At 37.2% G+C, this 18,268-nt stretch overlaps 1 protein-coding gene across 2 annotated transcripts; it reads right to left on the reverse strand.

Moving 5' to 3' along the window:
* Positions 1-2,620: 2,620 nt before the first annotated feature.
* Positions 2,621-11,245, reverse strand: LOC149012077 (uncharacterized). 2 transcript variants are annotated; one of them, XM_089160222.1, is made up of 12 exons: positions 10,984-11,245; positions 8,865-8,931; positions 8,700-8,773; positions 8,280-8,542; positions 7,462-7,610; positions 6,144-6,462; positions 5,793-6,017; positions 5,538-5,666; positions 5,081-5,329; positions 4,085-4,246; positions 3,790-3,936; positions 2,621-3,102 (listed from the first exon to the last, which is right to left on the reverse strand). In XM_089160222.1, exons 2-12 carry the CDS (start codon positions 8,875-8,877, stop codon positions 2,988-2,990), a joined length of 1,845 nt encoding a protein of 614 aa, XP_089016348.1. In that variant the 5' UTR covers positions 8,878-8,931; positions 10,984-11,245; the 3' UTR covers positions 2,621-2,987. The 2 variants fall into 2 exon arrangements, with proteins under 2 accessions (XP_089016348.1, XP_089016349.1); XM_089160223.1 differs by having other exon boundaries at positions 10,979-11,245.
* Positions 11,246-18,268: the final 7,023 nt, after the last annotated feature.

Below are 18,268 nucleotides of genomic sequence, written 5' to 3' on the forward strand. Positions count from 1 at the left end.
TCATGGTATGAAATTAGCAACTAAATCTAATTTCCAATATAACAAGAGAACAAGACTGCGTGCAACTTTTGCATGTCACTCAGTTTTTGTTACTGCCCAATGGCACTTCTATTGGTGTGATCAACTCAAGAGTAGCATCAAAGCAAGCTACTATAGAAATTTGGAGGCCCAACAATAATTAAGGCCCCAATCCTCCCAGTATGAGAAAGATTCTATGTTTTTTCGAAATGTAATGACTAAAATTAAACCTGTAACCAAATTAGCATATTAACACAAAATAATCAAAAGTTCAAATATTTCAGGGAAATAAAATCACCAAATCCTTTGCAACTGAACAACAAAATCAAAAAGTTGGAGAAGCACAAAACTCATCAAACAGCAATAAAGTTGTAAATTATTCAAAATAATTTTGTTGGGATCAAAACTCATCAAAAACAGGAAAAGATTAATACTACTGCTACGACTAATCAAGAACACACCCACTCCAGCAGAGAACCAACAGAAAAACCCAATTAACTCTAAAATCGATTATCGAAGAAATAAAAACAGAAACCGATGTAGAAAAAAACATAAATTTAAACTTTACGAACTGAGGATACTGACCCAGCCACAACTGAAGCCAAAGAGAGAAGAGAAAGAATGTCACAAAAATCTAAACCTTAACAAACCTTCTACTATCCCTATGAAATTCCATTCAAATTGTTTCTGGCCATACATTTTCGCTTGACAAACTTCTTGTTGCTGTTAAAGTTACCAAGAAATCTGCCCTTGTGTTTGTCTCCCTATAACACTGAAACTTCCTACCCAATACCTTCAAGAAACGCCTAAAAACACAACCACCTTTGAATCATGAACCATGAACCATGAGAGATTTTTCTACTGAGTCAAAGCCACCAGAAACCCTTAACAAAAGCACTCAATCCATAATTTATTTAGCCCCAGCACCGTACCCATTCTAATATAAACTTCAAAATTTACAAAATCCCACGAGAACAAGGAAACACCCCTTTCACCCTTGCTGATGAATCCCAAAACACTCCTCTGCTCCAGTGAAGTTAGCTAAAGAAGAAGAGATTCTTGAAAGATTACTTATTACAACCTTGAACACTAGCCCCAAGCCAAAACCAAAACCGATATCGAATTCAAAATGCAAGAATACCAAGCCAACAGTAAAACGAAGATAGAGAATAAGAAACCCAACACAAAACTAATCCAATCAGGGAAAATAAAGACTATGCAGAGACTTACTGCCTATTTCGATGCCAAAGTCGAAAACACGAAGAAAATTTTGGGAACGCTGGAGTTGCAGAGCAGAGAAGCTAGGGTTCTTCTAGATCTGCCGAAAACACCAAGAAAAATTTGGGAACGCTGGAGTTGCAGAGCAGAGAAGCTCTAGCTTCTTCTTCCAGATTTGCCGAAAACACCAAGAAAAATTTGGGAACGCTGGAGTTGCAGAGCAGAGAAGCTAGGGTTCTTCTTCCAGATCTGCTGAAAACACCATGATTCAATAAATCTGTGATAGGGATCCTTCGTCGCAGGGTTGGTGGTGTTCGTCGCCTTCTTCAGATCAAGAAATGGCTCGCCTTCTCAGCAGCAGAAGTGCTTCGAGTTGCTTGCCTTCTCAGCAGCGGTAGTGCTTCGAGTTCTCAGCAACAGGAGTGAGGAGTGCAGAAGTGAGGAGTGCAGAAGTCACGAGTTGGGAGTGATTCGAACTTCTTAGCAGCAGGAGTGAACGGATCTTCAACTTCGCGGGAGTGTGGAGAGCTTTGTCTTCTGTCGAGTGTCGAGCATTCGTTTCGATGAAAGTGAGTTTGGGCGAGTCACGTTCATTTTTTCCCTTTTATATCGAGCCCAGAATTGGCTGACTCGATTTGGAAACCACCTCAATAGGTGGTTTCCAACTGATTCAGATTTTTAGGCAAAAACGTGGATTCTTGGAGATTCATGACTCACGAAGAAACCGATTCAATTTTTAACCAAACGCTTTTTTTTGTTGGAGTCATGATTCCCTGGAGTCTGATTCTGCAGAATTGCGGAACCAAACGCCACCTAATAGATTGAGATATTAAAGCATCCTCGATCTATTGACCAGCAAGTCAGCAGTTGGTTGATTTCCATGTGTAATTAATTACCTTGGGTACATCAGAGAGCACCCCGAATTTCCCACTATCATTGAGGGGGCAAAAGAGAATGGATTGAAGAAATAGAAGAGACCATTTTGGAGGGATTGAGAGTTGAGGATGTCTATAACTAGCGGATGAAGTGAAGATTGAAGAGGATTTTAAAGAGAAAAAAATATTAAAAATTAAAAAAATAAAAATAAAAATCCAATTACTTCAACAAGGGAAGTTCTGAATCTTCATTTTCAGTTGCTATTTAATGAATTAGTGGGTCTTTTGAACTTAGATTCATATATGAATCATGTCAAATTGTAGGTACAATGACCATGAAAATATGACCTCCAAGGGTTAGACTCAAGTTTCTTGTGAAATGTCATGTATCTAATTTGAAGTTTGATTTACTGATCTACTACCATGTGGGCAAGCTGACTTTCTCTTCTTTCACCCGAAAAATATGTGGCAAGCTGACTCAATGCTAGATAAAATAGATTACCATTCATCTACCACACATTCCATGCATAGTAGTTTACATAAACATCTCCATTTCACAGTAGCATAACTAAACACAAGCACAAAATTAATCCCACTAGCAAGTAACATAAATGCATTCATGCATAATTTAAATTTGAATTGAGGCATAGATTGTAAATGTGAGAAGTCAATATAGCTTCTCAGCTAACAAAAAAAACCAAAGTACCAGGACCATCGTAATCCCTATGCAGTCATCAAAAAAATTGTTAATCTTTTAGAGGGAAGCATTAAAATACTCTATACCCCTCCCTCTCTCAACGACCTTGCCTTCTAATTGTTTTACTACTCTGGACTCTTGAGTTGCAGTCTCTAATATGATCCTCATCCTTTTCACCTTTAATTGCCATTGCCGATATCCATTTCACTCTCAGACTTCTGTTTTCTCTTTTTCTTCCTTGGGACATTAATTTCATTCTCATCCCCAACCTTGTCCAAGTTTAAGCCATGAACCCTGCACATGAGATCAAATATATAAATTTTCTTTACGATATACAGCTTCAAGTTTCAGAATCTACACTCAACAATTTACCCTACAGAAAGCAGATTTCTATCTAGAATATAAAAGTGTAACAATTATTCCTACACCAACAAGCATCCGACTCGAGTCAAGTAGGCCTTTATCCGACTACATGGGACAGACACCCAGATCCAGTTTCGAATTGGGTCACTTATACTTTTTAGGAGCTTGTTTACTGCCACCATACAAACTAGATTCACAATCATCTCTGCATTAAGTCTTTCTTTTTCACCATCTCAATATTTCAGGTGGATTGAATAATCAATAACTGCCTTGCGATTAAATATATTCCAACTAATGTAAAAGAATTTGGAATAAAGTGTTCTAAAAGAAAGCTGCAAGTTTTGTTAGGCAAAATATCTCCAATGTGATCATTAAATGTTGATGTTTGTGTGAGAGAAAATAACAGCAGCATAAGAATGCACACCAAGCATGAGGGAGAGAGGAAGGTGGTTGGGATTAGCTACAGGGGTAACCTACCACCCACATCCAATGACACACGGGGTAGGCACCACATTTCAGGTGAGGGACCCATGCCTTGCAATGTGGGGCCTAACTATCTGCAGGAGTAGCTGATCCTAACCCAGGAGAGAAGTACCGGGGGGGGGGGAAGGTACTCACTTTTCATTTTGCGTGTCCGTGTTTGTTCTTTGATCGCTGTCAATACGAAGGCCCTCTGATTCAAGAAGTTCACCAACATCATCCCCAGACATTGTCATTTTGCTTTTAGCACTTTTCTTCTTCCTCTGTTTCTTCTTTAGCCTTTCACTATTCCCAGGAATAAAAGAAACAGTCACCGTTAGAAAAGAGATTGCTTGCAGTAAAGGGAAAAACTACTGATAAAAATAAATAAATTTCAAAATTTTTTTTGGGGGGAGGGTTGGTGGTTCGTGGGGATGAGGTTTGGAGGAGATACCTTTCATCTTGAGAATGTGCACTGAATTCTTGAACATCACCCACTACCGGATTGGGTTGAAGATTTTCAAGAAAGGGCTCCTTTACCTGAGGAGGTATACCATCCTCCTCATGGGTCATGTTCTCATTCCCCTTCTTCTTCTTCTTCTTCTTTTTAAGCTTCCTGCAATCCTCAGACAAGAGAGTAAATCACTTCCCTTCTCAAGACATAACATCGTCATTGGTTTATCTAATTTGATGCCAAAAAACTTTGAAACAGAAAGAGCAAATACCATGCATTTCGTCAAAGGTAAGGACACATTCCAATTGATATGAAAAAGACTGTCATAGGTGAAAGATAGAGACCGCAGTAAGCCTCTCATCTCGGACACAAGTATCTTGTGCGTTATGTGTCATAGTTGCCAAGGTGTCGCCTACAATCCATGCAACTTCCCAAATTTAAGATGGAAGCTAGCCTTGTGGCTGCATATTTTATAATTCAACAGTTATCTGACACCCCACAAATTTAAGTTGACATGTTTATTGTTTTTTTAATGAGTATACTAAAAACATATCCTATGTTTTCTTTAGCATATGTTGCTTTTATCATATTAAGTCACAAGTAGCATAATTATATTATATTGCATTAATATGGCTTATATTTTTCACAAATTACATCGCTATATTGCATATATTATGAGCCCAAGGAACCCCTCTAATGCCTTCTGTTGACCATTGCTAAACTATGGAATGTGTTTATGTGACTCAATGAGCAGAGCAGAAAGAAATCATTTTTTTATCTTCTAGATTTGCATTGGACTCTTCAGCATTACTATTAATCAGATCATGTTCATTAGTTTGAAGATGAGGCTTTTCTAACTTGAGATACTCATTCACCGAGTCCTCCTTTTGATTGTTACTCTCAACTTAACATGCAATAAAGAAAAGAAAAATGTAGGAGAAAGAGTACTTTAAATAAATAAATAAATAAATAAGAAAGAAAGAAAGAAAAACCCACATATCATCAGTATGGAGCTGATTGCCTATGTTTTCATTCTCTAACCCCTCGCACAGCCCATTCTCTTTATAGACCTCACTCTTGGAATCAGCCATAGGTTGATCGAGTTCTGCTTGTATAATATCTTCAAGGCTCCTTTCCTGGTCAACAGTATCTTTCTTTTTCTTTCTTTTATCCTTTGGTGTCCCATTGACTACATTGATATCATCAATGGACAGTAATGAAGGATCACAAGGCTGGTCAACTGTCCTGCTTATAATAATTAAAGGAAACAATTAGCACCAAAAAGAAACAAATGTATCTTTAAAGGCTTAAGATAAGCAAAAATCAGTATCTATTGTATCTATTACACTAAGTTCTGACCAGGGGAGCCCTCTATCACCTTGTGTTGCCTAGTTGCTAAACAACTATGGAATGTGTTTATGTTACTCAAATGAGGAGAATAGAAAGTACTCACTTCTGATCTTCTAGATTTTTACTCGAATCTTGAGCATTACTATTAATTGGATCATGTTCCTTGGGTTGAAGATAAGGCTCCTCTATCTTGAGATCCTCATTCACCTTGTCTTTCTCCTTTTGATTCTCACTATCAATAACAATACAAGCGTCAATCACTCTCCTGTGCAACTTAACATATCATAAGGGAAATAACAATGTAGGAGAAGAGTACTTCAAATAAATAAATAAATAAGAAGACAAAAAAAAAACTCACATATCATCAGTATAGAGTTGATTGCCTGTGTTCTCATCCTCTTTATAGACCTCACACTTGGAGTCAGCCATAGGTTGATTGAGTTCTGCTTGTATATCTTCAATGCTCCTTTCCTGGTCAACAATATCTCTCCTTGTCTTTCTTTTATCTTTTGGTGTCCCATTGACTACATTCATATCATCAATGGACAGCAATGAAGGATCACAAGGCTGGTCCACTTTCCGGCTTATAATAATTAAAAGAAACAATTAGCACCCAAAAAGGGGGGGGGGGAAGGGAAAAGAAAAAGACAGATGTATCTTTAATAGGTTACTGTAAGCAAAAAGTTAGTATCTAACACTAGGTTCTCACCTTATGGCGTCCAACTTCTCTTGTTCAGGTGTTTCCATAGTTGAGCTTTCCGCCATTATGGAATTTCTGCTCTTCAGGAATGAAGATATCAGGCATTTATCTTCTTCCTCACTATCTAAATTCAAAACAGCAGTGGGCTTCTTCATTTGCATCTGTTGTTGGGAAGCCTCATTATCATTGTCCTCCTCAGAATCAATCACATGATACTTGTCCTCGTCAGAGTCACTCATTTGATACTTTTTCTTAAGACGCTTGTGTCTAGGACCACACTTTTCTTTCTTTTCACGAGGAGATCTCAGAGAACGATGGATGAGCTCATCTAAAATAAGAGTCAAAATTTTCATCAACATGAATTCATCCATGACCCTAGACAACCACCCCACCCACCCCCCATAAAAAAAAAAAAAAAAAAAAAAAAAAAAAATCCATATCTGAGATATATAAATAATCAATAAATCAAGGACAAACACTCAAAGCAAGTCATTGATATGGCAAAAAAAATCTCCAACCTATACTTCCACAAAGTATCATGACTGGTAAAATAATGTGCTTGCCAGTCTAGGGAAAGCCCATGTTCTCCACTCTCTAGTATGTACTAACTCAATAACTCTTCATTGTCATTCTCAGAAATTGCCACATGGAATGATTGCAAGCAACCTCATGAACCAGAACCACCACTCTATAATCTTCTATCCATGCTTATTCTACTACAATATTATGAAGAAATTAATAAGGCAAATGAAGAATTCTGCATAATGATGTTGGCAATCTGTCAAGTTTCAGTCTAACAAAATAAAAGGGCTAACTGGGTGTGAAGACTTCCGCACAAGCAGAGTCTGGGAGCAATTTTCCTATGCAGCCTTACCCCAGCAAATTTTGCTGAGAGTTTATTTCTTTAGATGCCACCTCGGGGTTATAACTGTTGCCCTAAGTTTTAGGCTAACAAAATAATGCTCCAAAATTGATTTAACTTCAGAAAACTTTATGAGAATATACAACTCTTTACGTACACAAAGAGGTTCAGAATAACTAGTTGCTTTTATTGACTCAAAAAATCAATTCCAACTTACTATGATTATTGCTGTCCTACATGCAGATTAATATTTTGCGAGATTATCTTGATTCTTCAGACTAAAATTACTTGATGAAGGCAATAAAAAGGTATGATGCCAGACCACACAAACATGACATGTCACTGAAGACATAGTTCTTACAATTTTTCATTATATAAAAGAGATGTGATTCATTATACACACACAACAGTCACTTAGTGTATTTATATGCCCCCTGTAGTAAATACAAATTCAATTACCCATACCTCCTCTTTTGGTCTTAGCTCGACGTGGAGGAGTTTGTTCCCCAGGATCTCCATCATTAATAAAACTATCATATGTGTCATATTCATCTTCCTCAGATTCCCTAGATGCATCGCTTTCAGTCTCACCAATGTCTTCCCCATATGATTCTCTATAGATAATTAGAATAAAGGGAAACAAAACTGGCATCAACAGCAAGATAAGAGAACATTATCACTTGATGTAGATATGCTCTTACATCACTTGAAAGAAAAATCCTTTATTCTTATACCTTCACTGTTCAAATCATTCTGACCAATGGATAGGGAACAGTGATAGAAATGACGAACCCATAAGACTACCAATGGACAAAATCTAAATTATCTATATTATTTCTGATATTTATTGCTTTCTAGACTAAGGGATTGCCATTAGAAGAGTCTCTTTAGAAACCATGATATAGTATGACTGCAGATAGCGTACTAAATTGCAATAGACTTCATAATAAGTCTTCTTAGCATGGTTGTCAAGGAAACTAGGAGACCAAGGTATTTGAGGCATGCCTGAGCAATGAGGCATATTTAATTTTAGTGCATTATGCATGTATGCAACATAGAATACATGTCAATACAATATGATACAATTATGCAGGTGTGACTTTATATGAGAAATTTGAAATAAAGTAACCAAAAATAGGATATAATACTAGCATATTCATTAAAAAAGAATTGACAAAGATAACAAGTTGTAGCAACAATCACTGAAGGACAGAGATGGCAACAAAATAAATAGAATGTTAGATGTTTCTTGTCTATCCATTTCATATATGAAGGAAGGATACATATCATCATCACATCCATTCAAATGATGGGGTCTGACGTTCAAATAGTAGCCAGTGATGTGGATGCTTTGGGGGCCCAAAACGGAAAATACGACTTCTTGATCCTCCTTAAACTCAAGATCCAGAGGGCATGTCTCTATTCTACCAGGCAGCAGAGCGCAGAGAAAAACTGGACTTGATTTTCCAACATTGCACTGAACAACACTCCTCTTTGTTGATGTCTTACCATCTGTTGATGACTTACTAACATATGATAATGTAGCCTGCAGCAAGATGAAAATTGAAATTCTAAATCTATCAGTTTGTGATAGCACTTATGTCACCCATGAGTAAGAAATTCATCTAAATGAACCATGCCTGACTTCAATGATAGATCCATCCCAAGAAGAAGAAGGGGGGGAAATTCCTTAAATCACAGACCTGGGAAATGCGAAGTGGTGGCCCATCTTTATTGCATGGATGCGTGTAAGGCTTTCCTGGCCGCACTTCAATCCCTATGGAAGATATCTGGGCAAGTAAGAAACAGACAAATCCCAAATTTTACTTCATACTATAATAATATTTGTGAAATTCAGAAACCCTCACCCCAAAATGTCATTTTGCATGTAGGAAATTAGTCTTCTTGCACCAACTATTTATGGCTCAAGGTCCTCTGCAGAACAAGTGAAGCTCATAAGAATTAGTTCGAGAATATAATGTTCACTGTGGAAGAACAAAATTGGGAGATTAACATAACTAAAAAAATGATGAATAAATTATTATAATGATCAAGTAAACTATTGAGTACAGCAGGGGGTTACAATAACATGTAGTGCCATGATTCAACTAAAAAGTCCTAAATGGTGGTCAGATAACTACTGGGGAATATTAAACATTCCTAATCACATGTTACTTATTATACTACTCTATTGTGTTTCTTAGAAAACCTGCTGGTTAGTTCATCACGTGACAAATGCAAGAAGTTTGATGGGGTTCCATCAACACGATTGTGTTGTACCAAAAGAGGAACTCAAAATACAGCAACAAGTTGATCCACCCTATTGATAAACATGTAATCAATTTAACTGTTTACATTTATTTGTATTGTGTATTTTGAACTGATCAAATGTCAACATCAAGTGTCAATGACAAACTAGACACTGCTCAACTAAAGCAAAGCTTTCTGTCATAAAGTGTAGATGTAATCGACAAGCAGCTGTGAAAAACTCAAGACTTCATAAAATCCAAGCAGTCTTTTTTATGCATGTGAATTGGGGTAGCTCCAAAATTGGTGTGATCACATTGTTGCACCAAGAACAATGGGGTTTGTGAACATAGAGAGCCAATAATAAATAATCTTGTCCTGATCCCCAAGTGTGGAAGAACAGATTCAATTAATTAGAGAAGCTCTTTGGATAACTGAAGATTGTGATAGCAATGATTGCAACAGAAGTTTGAACATTTTCTGTGATGATGCATGTTCCATTCAAGTAGGCAGCAGTAATGAAATACTTTGCTTCTGTTAAGCATCCGTCCAATTCAATTTTTATCTGTTAACTTTGATCAAATAATTATATTGAGAGGGACCTGGAAATACGCAGCATTTCAGAATAATAAAAACATCATCAAAAGAGCTGAAATGTATTCTGTAATGAATATAAATAAAAATTGCAGAACTGCAAAGGAACTAAACTGAACAATACCAGTCCAAATGTAAAGGGTGAACCTAATACAACGAACGGTGTCTGTTAAAATGACATTTTCATGCAGAAAGCTAATCTTTGGGCACCAAAATGGCCCCAATTTTTTACTTAAGATCCTATGGAGAACGAGTGAAGCTCATGGAAATTAATAAGGCAATCGAAATCTTCAATTTAAATGAACGAATTGGAAAAAATAGCATAGCTAAAAACAGAATGATTTATGATTATCATGAAATTGTGTTGATTTTGTAATGCTATGGAGAAGCTACCAAGCATTTGTTCATCTCTTGTGAGTTGTCTAGACATATGTAGGTAGCTGGAACTTTGGTTACCCAACTTATTCATGCCCAGTAAGTTATAGATTCTGTTTATCAACTTTATATGGCATTTGTGAAGGTTTGATTTTTGCAAGATGGTTTGGATGTAACCTTCGATCAATTTAGACAGACAAGACAGAAGTCGGTTTGTGTTACTTATTCCAACTAAGCCATGGAATGGACCAACAAGATTAGATGTTTTGGGTTGTATCTGATCATAGTTTCTGCAAATATTTCTGACTCTTGATTGTGCAAAATTTTGTTTAGTCTGATGCTTTCTTGGCATCATAATTAGAAGATTTACCTCATTGTAACACAAGATAAATTTGTACTGGCATAATCATTATAAAAACACAGTATTTGCTTTCTCTTGTAATCGGAACACAAATATATATTATCGAACTGAAATAGAAGGGAAAAAGAAGTAAGACGGCAGGGTACAGTAACATGCTATTGCTATGATTCAACTCAAAAGTCAGAGAAAGCAGCAAAACACAATCAAATGTTGCAGCTGAAAATAGCAGTAAAGAAAAATGGAATGAAGTAAAGAGTAAAAAAAGAAAGAAACCAAAGAAGCCAACATAGATGGAACCTAACTAGTTAATAGCAGACAGAACAGACCAAAGAGAAGGAGAAGTTGAAATAGGGTTTAAGACGAATTCAAGTTCACAAATGAATGGGCAAAGAGAAGAAGCTACACCGAACCAGAAAAGTTTCTTTGCTTCAGTGGGTCTCCCTTCCTCCAAGCTCGCGAGAAAGAGCTTCGTTTTGGCTTCTGGGTCTTTACTCGTGAGTTGTACCACAACCACAACCGCAACGATTTAGTTTTATTCACCTCTCGAGTAACGGATTCATGCTTTGGAAGTAAGCGAAAAATAAATTTTACTCGGTAGGTTGCAGGTTGCGCGGGAACAACAAGAATTTTGTGTTTTCCAAAGGAAAACTGAAAAGCCTCATAAAAACCAGAACTACATTTATTCCCTCGTACAGTCGTGCTCACGTTTTTTATACTTTTTGGTAACCGCCCTCATTCTTCTACAGTTCTACGTTATTTATTTATTTTTATTTTTCTCTATCTCGCCTAATTTCGCCGGTTCGGTACCTGGCGAACCTGGCAACGGCGAGATTTCGCCGACACATACATACAAAATGTCAGTTGAAAACGTTATATATTACATATATGCAATACGCCAGTCAGTGTGTAAAGTTTTAACTAGGGTGTCAACGGTGCGGTTTCGGGCTGAAAAACACCTAGCCCAAATACGGCCTATTAGCAAAATAATAGTTTCGAGCCAGTTTCAGTTTGGTGCAGTTTGGGTTCGGGCTAACTAACGGTTTGGATTCGAGTTGACTAACGGTTTATGGTGTGTAAGAAAAAGAACAAGAAGAAACAATTGAGCATCCTACAACAAAAGCGAAAATTATATGGAAAGAAAACTTGCTATTGGTCAATCACCCATTCTATAGAAATCAAGAACCTAAAAATTAAGTAGTAAAATGACTATTTGATCTTTGAATTAATGCTTAATTTTTTTAAGTGTCTATACCAACTACCTAATTGTAATATAATGATTCAAATACTATTTAATGTAAAATTACAAAACGGGTTATAACGGGTTGCGGTTCGGTTTCGGGTTGGTGCGGGCTCCACAACCCTCAGCCCAATTACGGCCCATTAAGGTTCGATTCGGGCTATAACGGGCCGGTGCGGTTCAGTTTTAATGGTTCGGGCTATAAATAGACACCCCTAGTTTTAACAATATAAAATAATTTTAATCTGACATTTCTCTACAAAACATCAGTATAAAATTTGAAAAAATAACAAAGCAACTCAACTAGTCAATTCGTGTACCTGCCAATATAAAATTTTAAAAAGTAATAAAACAATTCAATTTGTCAAATCATGTACTCATGTTTATTTTATTTTATTTTATTTATTATTATTATTTTTTTTTACAATTCCGTGGTTTAACAAGAGCCATGTATGTGGCTCAAATGCCAAACATAATTCAGTCACAAAAAAAAGTGATAAATAGCAAGATATCGCCGATTTCTCGGCAATATCATGCCGATTTGCATATTGACTTTGGTTTCAATTCGCCATGAACCGAAACCACCAAATTTCGGCGATTTTGCGCACCTTGGTTGGGACTACTTGTTAGGTTTTTTTATTTTATTTATTAAAATATATATTATCTATATTACGTTTCAAAATTAGTTTTTGCATTTATTTTATTTAATTGTTTTGTTAGTGTGTGGGATCCATGAGGTAAGGGTGGTAATGAGGCACCATGAGTAAAGGATGCCCTTCATGACCTTGGTTATGAGGCTCTTCATGACATTGGTCATGGGTCTTAAAAGTCTTGATCATGGTGGTGTGGTGGGCTTACTTGAAGGGTGGAATTTACTTAAATTCTAATTCTTGATCATCAATTCTCATTTCAACTTTATGACCATTCATAGCCATTACCATGAGTGTGATTAAGGTTATTGAATGGATTAAATCCAAATCATTGTCTTAAGAATCCTAAGGGGTGTAAGGTGAGGTTTTGGCCTATATAAACCCAACCCAACCCTTCCCTGCATGTGGTGTCAATTGAGACACTCCTCACACTTGCATAATTTGTGTTATAAAGTTAATTTCTTTCTTTGAATTTGTCTAAGTGTTGTGCTCTAGCTTTTGGCTCCTTGAAGAGACTAGAAGAACTACCTCATCTTCTAGTTGGAGGTTGCTTTATCTTGAAGGTGGTGGTGCGAAGAACCCTTGGTAGTAGGGTGCATCAATTACCTTAAAGACAACACTCAAGTATGACTCAACCTCATTGATCGGTGGTTCATTCGGTTGCAACATCAAGCTCTCCGGATTGGCTAAGGATCTTCATCTTTCAATTGTGTTGTAATTTCATTTTTTGTATTTTGTAGAATTTGTAATACAATTACCCCAACACTACTATATGTACCATAGGGAGATTCGAACTCATTACCTCTTCACTAAGAGGTGTTGGTCATCATTGATTACATCCTCGAGGGAGACGCCTCACCAAGAGTCAAACACACAACCTCTTCACTAAGAGGCGTAGGTCTTACCGCTAGAGCAACTTTGTGTTGGCGATGTACTTATAAATTAATAGTATTAATAACATTGTTTCACAACCTAGTAACGATTTCAAAAAAATTAAAATCAATGGGCGAGAAAATGCCACTTGAGCCATCTGAATTTACAATGCATTTGATTACCTATTCCATTGATGCTTACGTTGATTTCAACTTCAATTTAGTGTGATCTTTTCTTGTTGAAAAAGATTAATAGAATAAGTATCTATGGAATCATAGTATCTTTGGGATCAAACTTCCACACAAGTATATTTTCTTGGTGAAAAGATTAATTGAATAAGTATCTATGGCATCATAGTATATTTTGATCAAACTTCCACAAAACATGAGCAACATTTTAATAAACCTTGGTTACAGCTTTGGCATCTGCCATTACCCCCAAAAATTTTACATTTTATCTGACAAATTCCACATAAAAAGCTTCCTACTCCTGTGCTCTTATTTGAAAGAAGGTGTATCTCAAATGACACATGTCTATGCGGAAATGAGAGAGCTTCTGGCAATCATATATTTTCTCCATTATATTTTTGTGGATCAAGCTTTGAATATTTTTTCATACCTTCTGGTGGATTCACTCATCTAATCTATCTAATCAAATTGCATTGTGGATCAAGCATACAGGTAAAAGCAAAGGAGAAATCAAGCCTATTGTCATTCACTTGTTATCTTCATGGCAAATCTAGTTAGCTCACAACAATGCTAGCCATTAAAGATCTTTCAAAAGCCAGATTAGATTTGAAGAATTGTGCAATCTTTGTCCACATAATGCGTCACATCCCCCCAGTTAGTACCCTAACCGCGATACCCAGAATTGTGATCCAACAAGTCCCATGGTCAAGTTTAAGGCGATCATATACCCACATTACACAATAACACAATCACGAGCAAAAAATAATCAATGTTTAACTTTATTAAGAAACAAATCAAAAAAATAATCTTGAAATATAATTAAAGTGCGGTATAAAATGATACCAATCAATGAATAGCTATAGAGTATAGCGGAAAAATAACTCTATAGGTCAAATGTGGAAGAGTAGATCAAAACTCTAAAGTAGCTCTAAAGTATTACAACCGAAATAAAAGTCTAGAAGAATGAATACTAAAAATGTCAAAAATCAATCTACATCTAATCATACAATTTTTTCAACTCAAATAAAATATGATCATATTCATAGACTCTCGTAACCAAAAACGGACGCTCCCACTCCAGGATAGGACTAATCCTAGTACGCTTCATAATCACGCAAGGGATCTTCACTGTTATCTTCGTAACAGCCAACACCTTGCATAGAGTACCAGTCACTCGCCGTGGCTTCGTAATTTTGGTTCTTGAAGTCATTGGAACCTGCAACAGAATCTAAAAACATATCCCCGAAGGGTGAGCTCAACAGAACTCAACAAGTTGTTCAATCACAATAAACAACTACAAGTAGTTCAAAACAGGCATGATGCAATGATATGAGACAATGAATACAAGTATGGTTCTAACTCTATATATGCTGGTCTCTAGTGGCAGACACGCATTAAGATAGAACACCATACTCCTCTGGGTAGTCTTAGTCACTCTTCCCTCTACCATCTCGGTATCTTGGGTTCTCCGTGGTAGTTGGGTTAGGTCATCCCTCTCGGACATTCCATGGCTGGGGTTTAGGTCAACACTATTGCTCACCACCATTGGCATTAGTATTGGTGCATGTCAAGGTTATACCTAGCCCAATGCAAGTAATCTACTAAGTCACTTCTACTCGGATTCGGATACCTCCCTTCTGTGCACTAAACAGTCCGTTCCGGTATGATAGCCTCCCTTTCGTGCCTAGGCAATCCGTTCTGGTAACTCACTCCCTAGAGTCATTGTATCTTATGGCTCCGACCAACTCAAACTACCTACTCTCAACCCTATTAGTCATCCACCTATAACAAACGGGAAGCTCTCATATCCTCTCACGGGTTGGTTGCAGGTCTTGAGCACCCATGAACCCAGGCTTATTATGTGCGACCTACCAATGAATGGCCCCACAATGTGATTTACGTCCTCTCACGAGTTAGTTACCACTCTTGAGAAATCCTATTGCTGCCACGGGTCACTCGGTCTCAATACCCCTTCCAATAGAGTCAGATTTGAAACCCTAGTCAAACTCATATAGATCAATCCTAAGTATGTCATCCAGTAGTTCGGGGAAAGCGCCAAAGGGCACCATAGGAAAGCATCTCATACCACCTCCACGATGTTCAATGATAAAAATGCCAAAAGGGCATTCCCCAATCCACAACCACGCTTAGGCAATCACAACACATCATGATTTCATAAATATCACAATAGAGTTCAACTCACATTCACATCATTCATATTCAATACATGTGTATAAATCATATCATGAATAACCTCCTATAATTACAGTAGTATAACAATATACAAAAAGTATAACTACCGTAGCTAACATATGCATATATGTCATAACATATCAAAGCTTGTACTTGTGCAAATTGTGAGTGAACGTACTCACCTTATATCTAACTTCGTAAGCTCCAAATAAGAGATCAAAGAGCAAGTCCAAAATCACCAAAACAACCCTAAACAAACATGTAGAGAGTATAAGGAACAAACTCTAATGATCAGAGACGAAGCGGAGACAAAACAGAAAAAACTTGTTGTATGTCACCCTTTGGTCGATTGGCCTTTGGAAGGTTGGATCGACTAAAGCGATCGACCAAAGCTACTGTGTATGGATAGTGATGCGTCCAAAATCTGCTCAGCCCTTAGATCTCCTCATGATGACCTGCAAAACGAAAGCGTCAGATGTGGCCCGACCGCTGGGGTCGGGAGTCCACCTCCGAAGGCTAAGTCAATTGATGAACTTAATCACAAACGGCTCTACTAGAAGCACAGAGCTAAGGAATGAAGAACTGGGAAAGGTGATCTAGATAGCAGAGCGCTGATAGTTTAAGTCTATCAGTATGTATCTGAACCTGAGTCTCAGATTGTCTTTTTTCGATCCCCTCACCTCGTATGGTAGTGAGGTTTATATAGAGTGTACCTTCGAATCTCCTTCGTTGGATGCACTTGAGCCTTCTTCGGGTAGTCGTTGGATCTTAACAGTTAGATCCGTTGAGCAATAGACTTCTACTAGTTTGGACTTGTGACACCCAGCCCAAATCTAGCCCGGAAACCCGATCTGTTTTGCGTGAAGTCGGGTTTTGTTTAATGTTGACTTCGAAGTTTGACCGTGATTTCCGTTTTACTATCTTTGAAAATCTTAGGAAGATGTCTTTGTGGGCCATCTCAGTAGAAGATATGGTGTTTGACCCAAAACCCATGGATATTGATGATGGTGTTTCCTTATGGAAACCTTATTTGATTTGGTGTTGAACTATTTATTTGTGAAGAAGAACTTAGTTGGACTTGGTTTGAAGACTTCCCTCCATACTAGGTAAGTAGTACGATGTATTGAAAGAAGCCCATCCAAAAATATTGAAGTTAGGCCCATTAAATCCCTATTTTTGAACAAGCTGTCCAGGCAGTGGCATTTTGGTAAATATCTGTTTTGAAGGTTTTCAAAAGCTTTATTTCTTTTAATTTCGTGGTAAACTATTCCCACCATGTTTCTAAACCTCTTGATAGCATGGGATCGACCTTTGAACTTCCTCTTTGGCAACCAATCAACCAACAGGGTCAGTTTGGTCAGTTTGGTGAAACCCTAGTAACTCTTGAACTCTTTGTGCTATTTAAAAGGGGGAACTCCATGTGTTTCACTCTCAATCTGTTTCTAAGCCTTGGGAGAACGTGGGAAGATCCCTAGAACCTCTCCTTCAAAGCCAAGGAAGATCCTCAAGTATCTGTTCAAGTTTCTTCAGCGGTTTCTCTTCTAAAAGGTTGGTATGCAATTCGTTTCTTCTTTAATTCATTCTTTCTTCTCTACTTCTGATTTTCTGATCATGAGAAGGGTATTACACTGCTGTAATAACCTCTTCTTTAATTCTTTTAGCCCTAGAGTGAATCCCCCAATTCACTCTATGATCTTGAAGCCATATGGCGATGATCCTTGAATTTGATTCCACCAAAGCTCTTAATGATACTTTCCCTAATTTCCTACCTATCTTTATTATTGTGGGGAAGGTCTCATATTATTACCATGACCTTCCCTTGTGTCCTCATGATTGAGGAGTTGATCCTTGTTTTTCTTTGGAACAATTAGCAACCCTTCTATTTTCTATCAATTCATTGGACTCTCCCCAAAACCTTTCTTGATTGTAAATTCTTTGCCCTAAGGGTGAATCTTTATTCTCCCTAGTCTTTTCGTGGGATACACGGATTCTTGTTAGTAAATCCCTAATTGTATGATTTGAATTTGTTTCCCTTCACTTTAATTGAGAACCTTATTTCTCTCATTAGTAGACCCTTCCTAATTCCATTCTTTATTTTGAAATACTAATGAGATATTCCTTTATCTATCTTGGGTTGTTTTTGTGAGAATTAATTATGGGTAACTCTCATGAGAGGTAACCAACTCTTATGAGAGGTAACCATATATGAAACCCTATTGTTCTTTTATTTGTTGGAAACTCCCCAACACCTTTTTCAGATTGTGCATTCTTTGTTTCTCTTTCCCATGGGTGAATCTTGATTCATTGTTTCTCTTTCCCTTGGGTGATATTTGTGTTAACCTAAACTTGATCACTATATTTTATTCATGATCCATGTTTAACCTAATTAGGATTTCTAATTATTCTTTCTTCGCTCTTATTCTTGATTGAGATCAGGAAAAAGATGATGCATCCTTGCAACCATCTATTCCATGATCTCATTCTATTCTTTGAGATCTATGATCATCATCATGATCTTAACCCTAGCTAATAGATTCTTGAAACCTTAACCCTA

The sequence above is a fragment of the Hakea prostrata genome, chromosome 6, assembly GCF_041222555.1.
Source record: "Hakea prostrata isolate BN-2017 chromosome 6, UWA_Hpros_2, whole genome shotgun sequence".
Classification (NCBI taxonomy): domain Eukaryota; kingdom Viridiplantae; phylum Streptophyta; class Magnoliopsida; order Proteales; family Proteaceae; genus Hakea; species Hakea prostrata.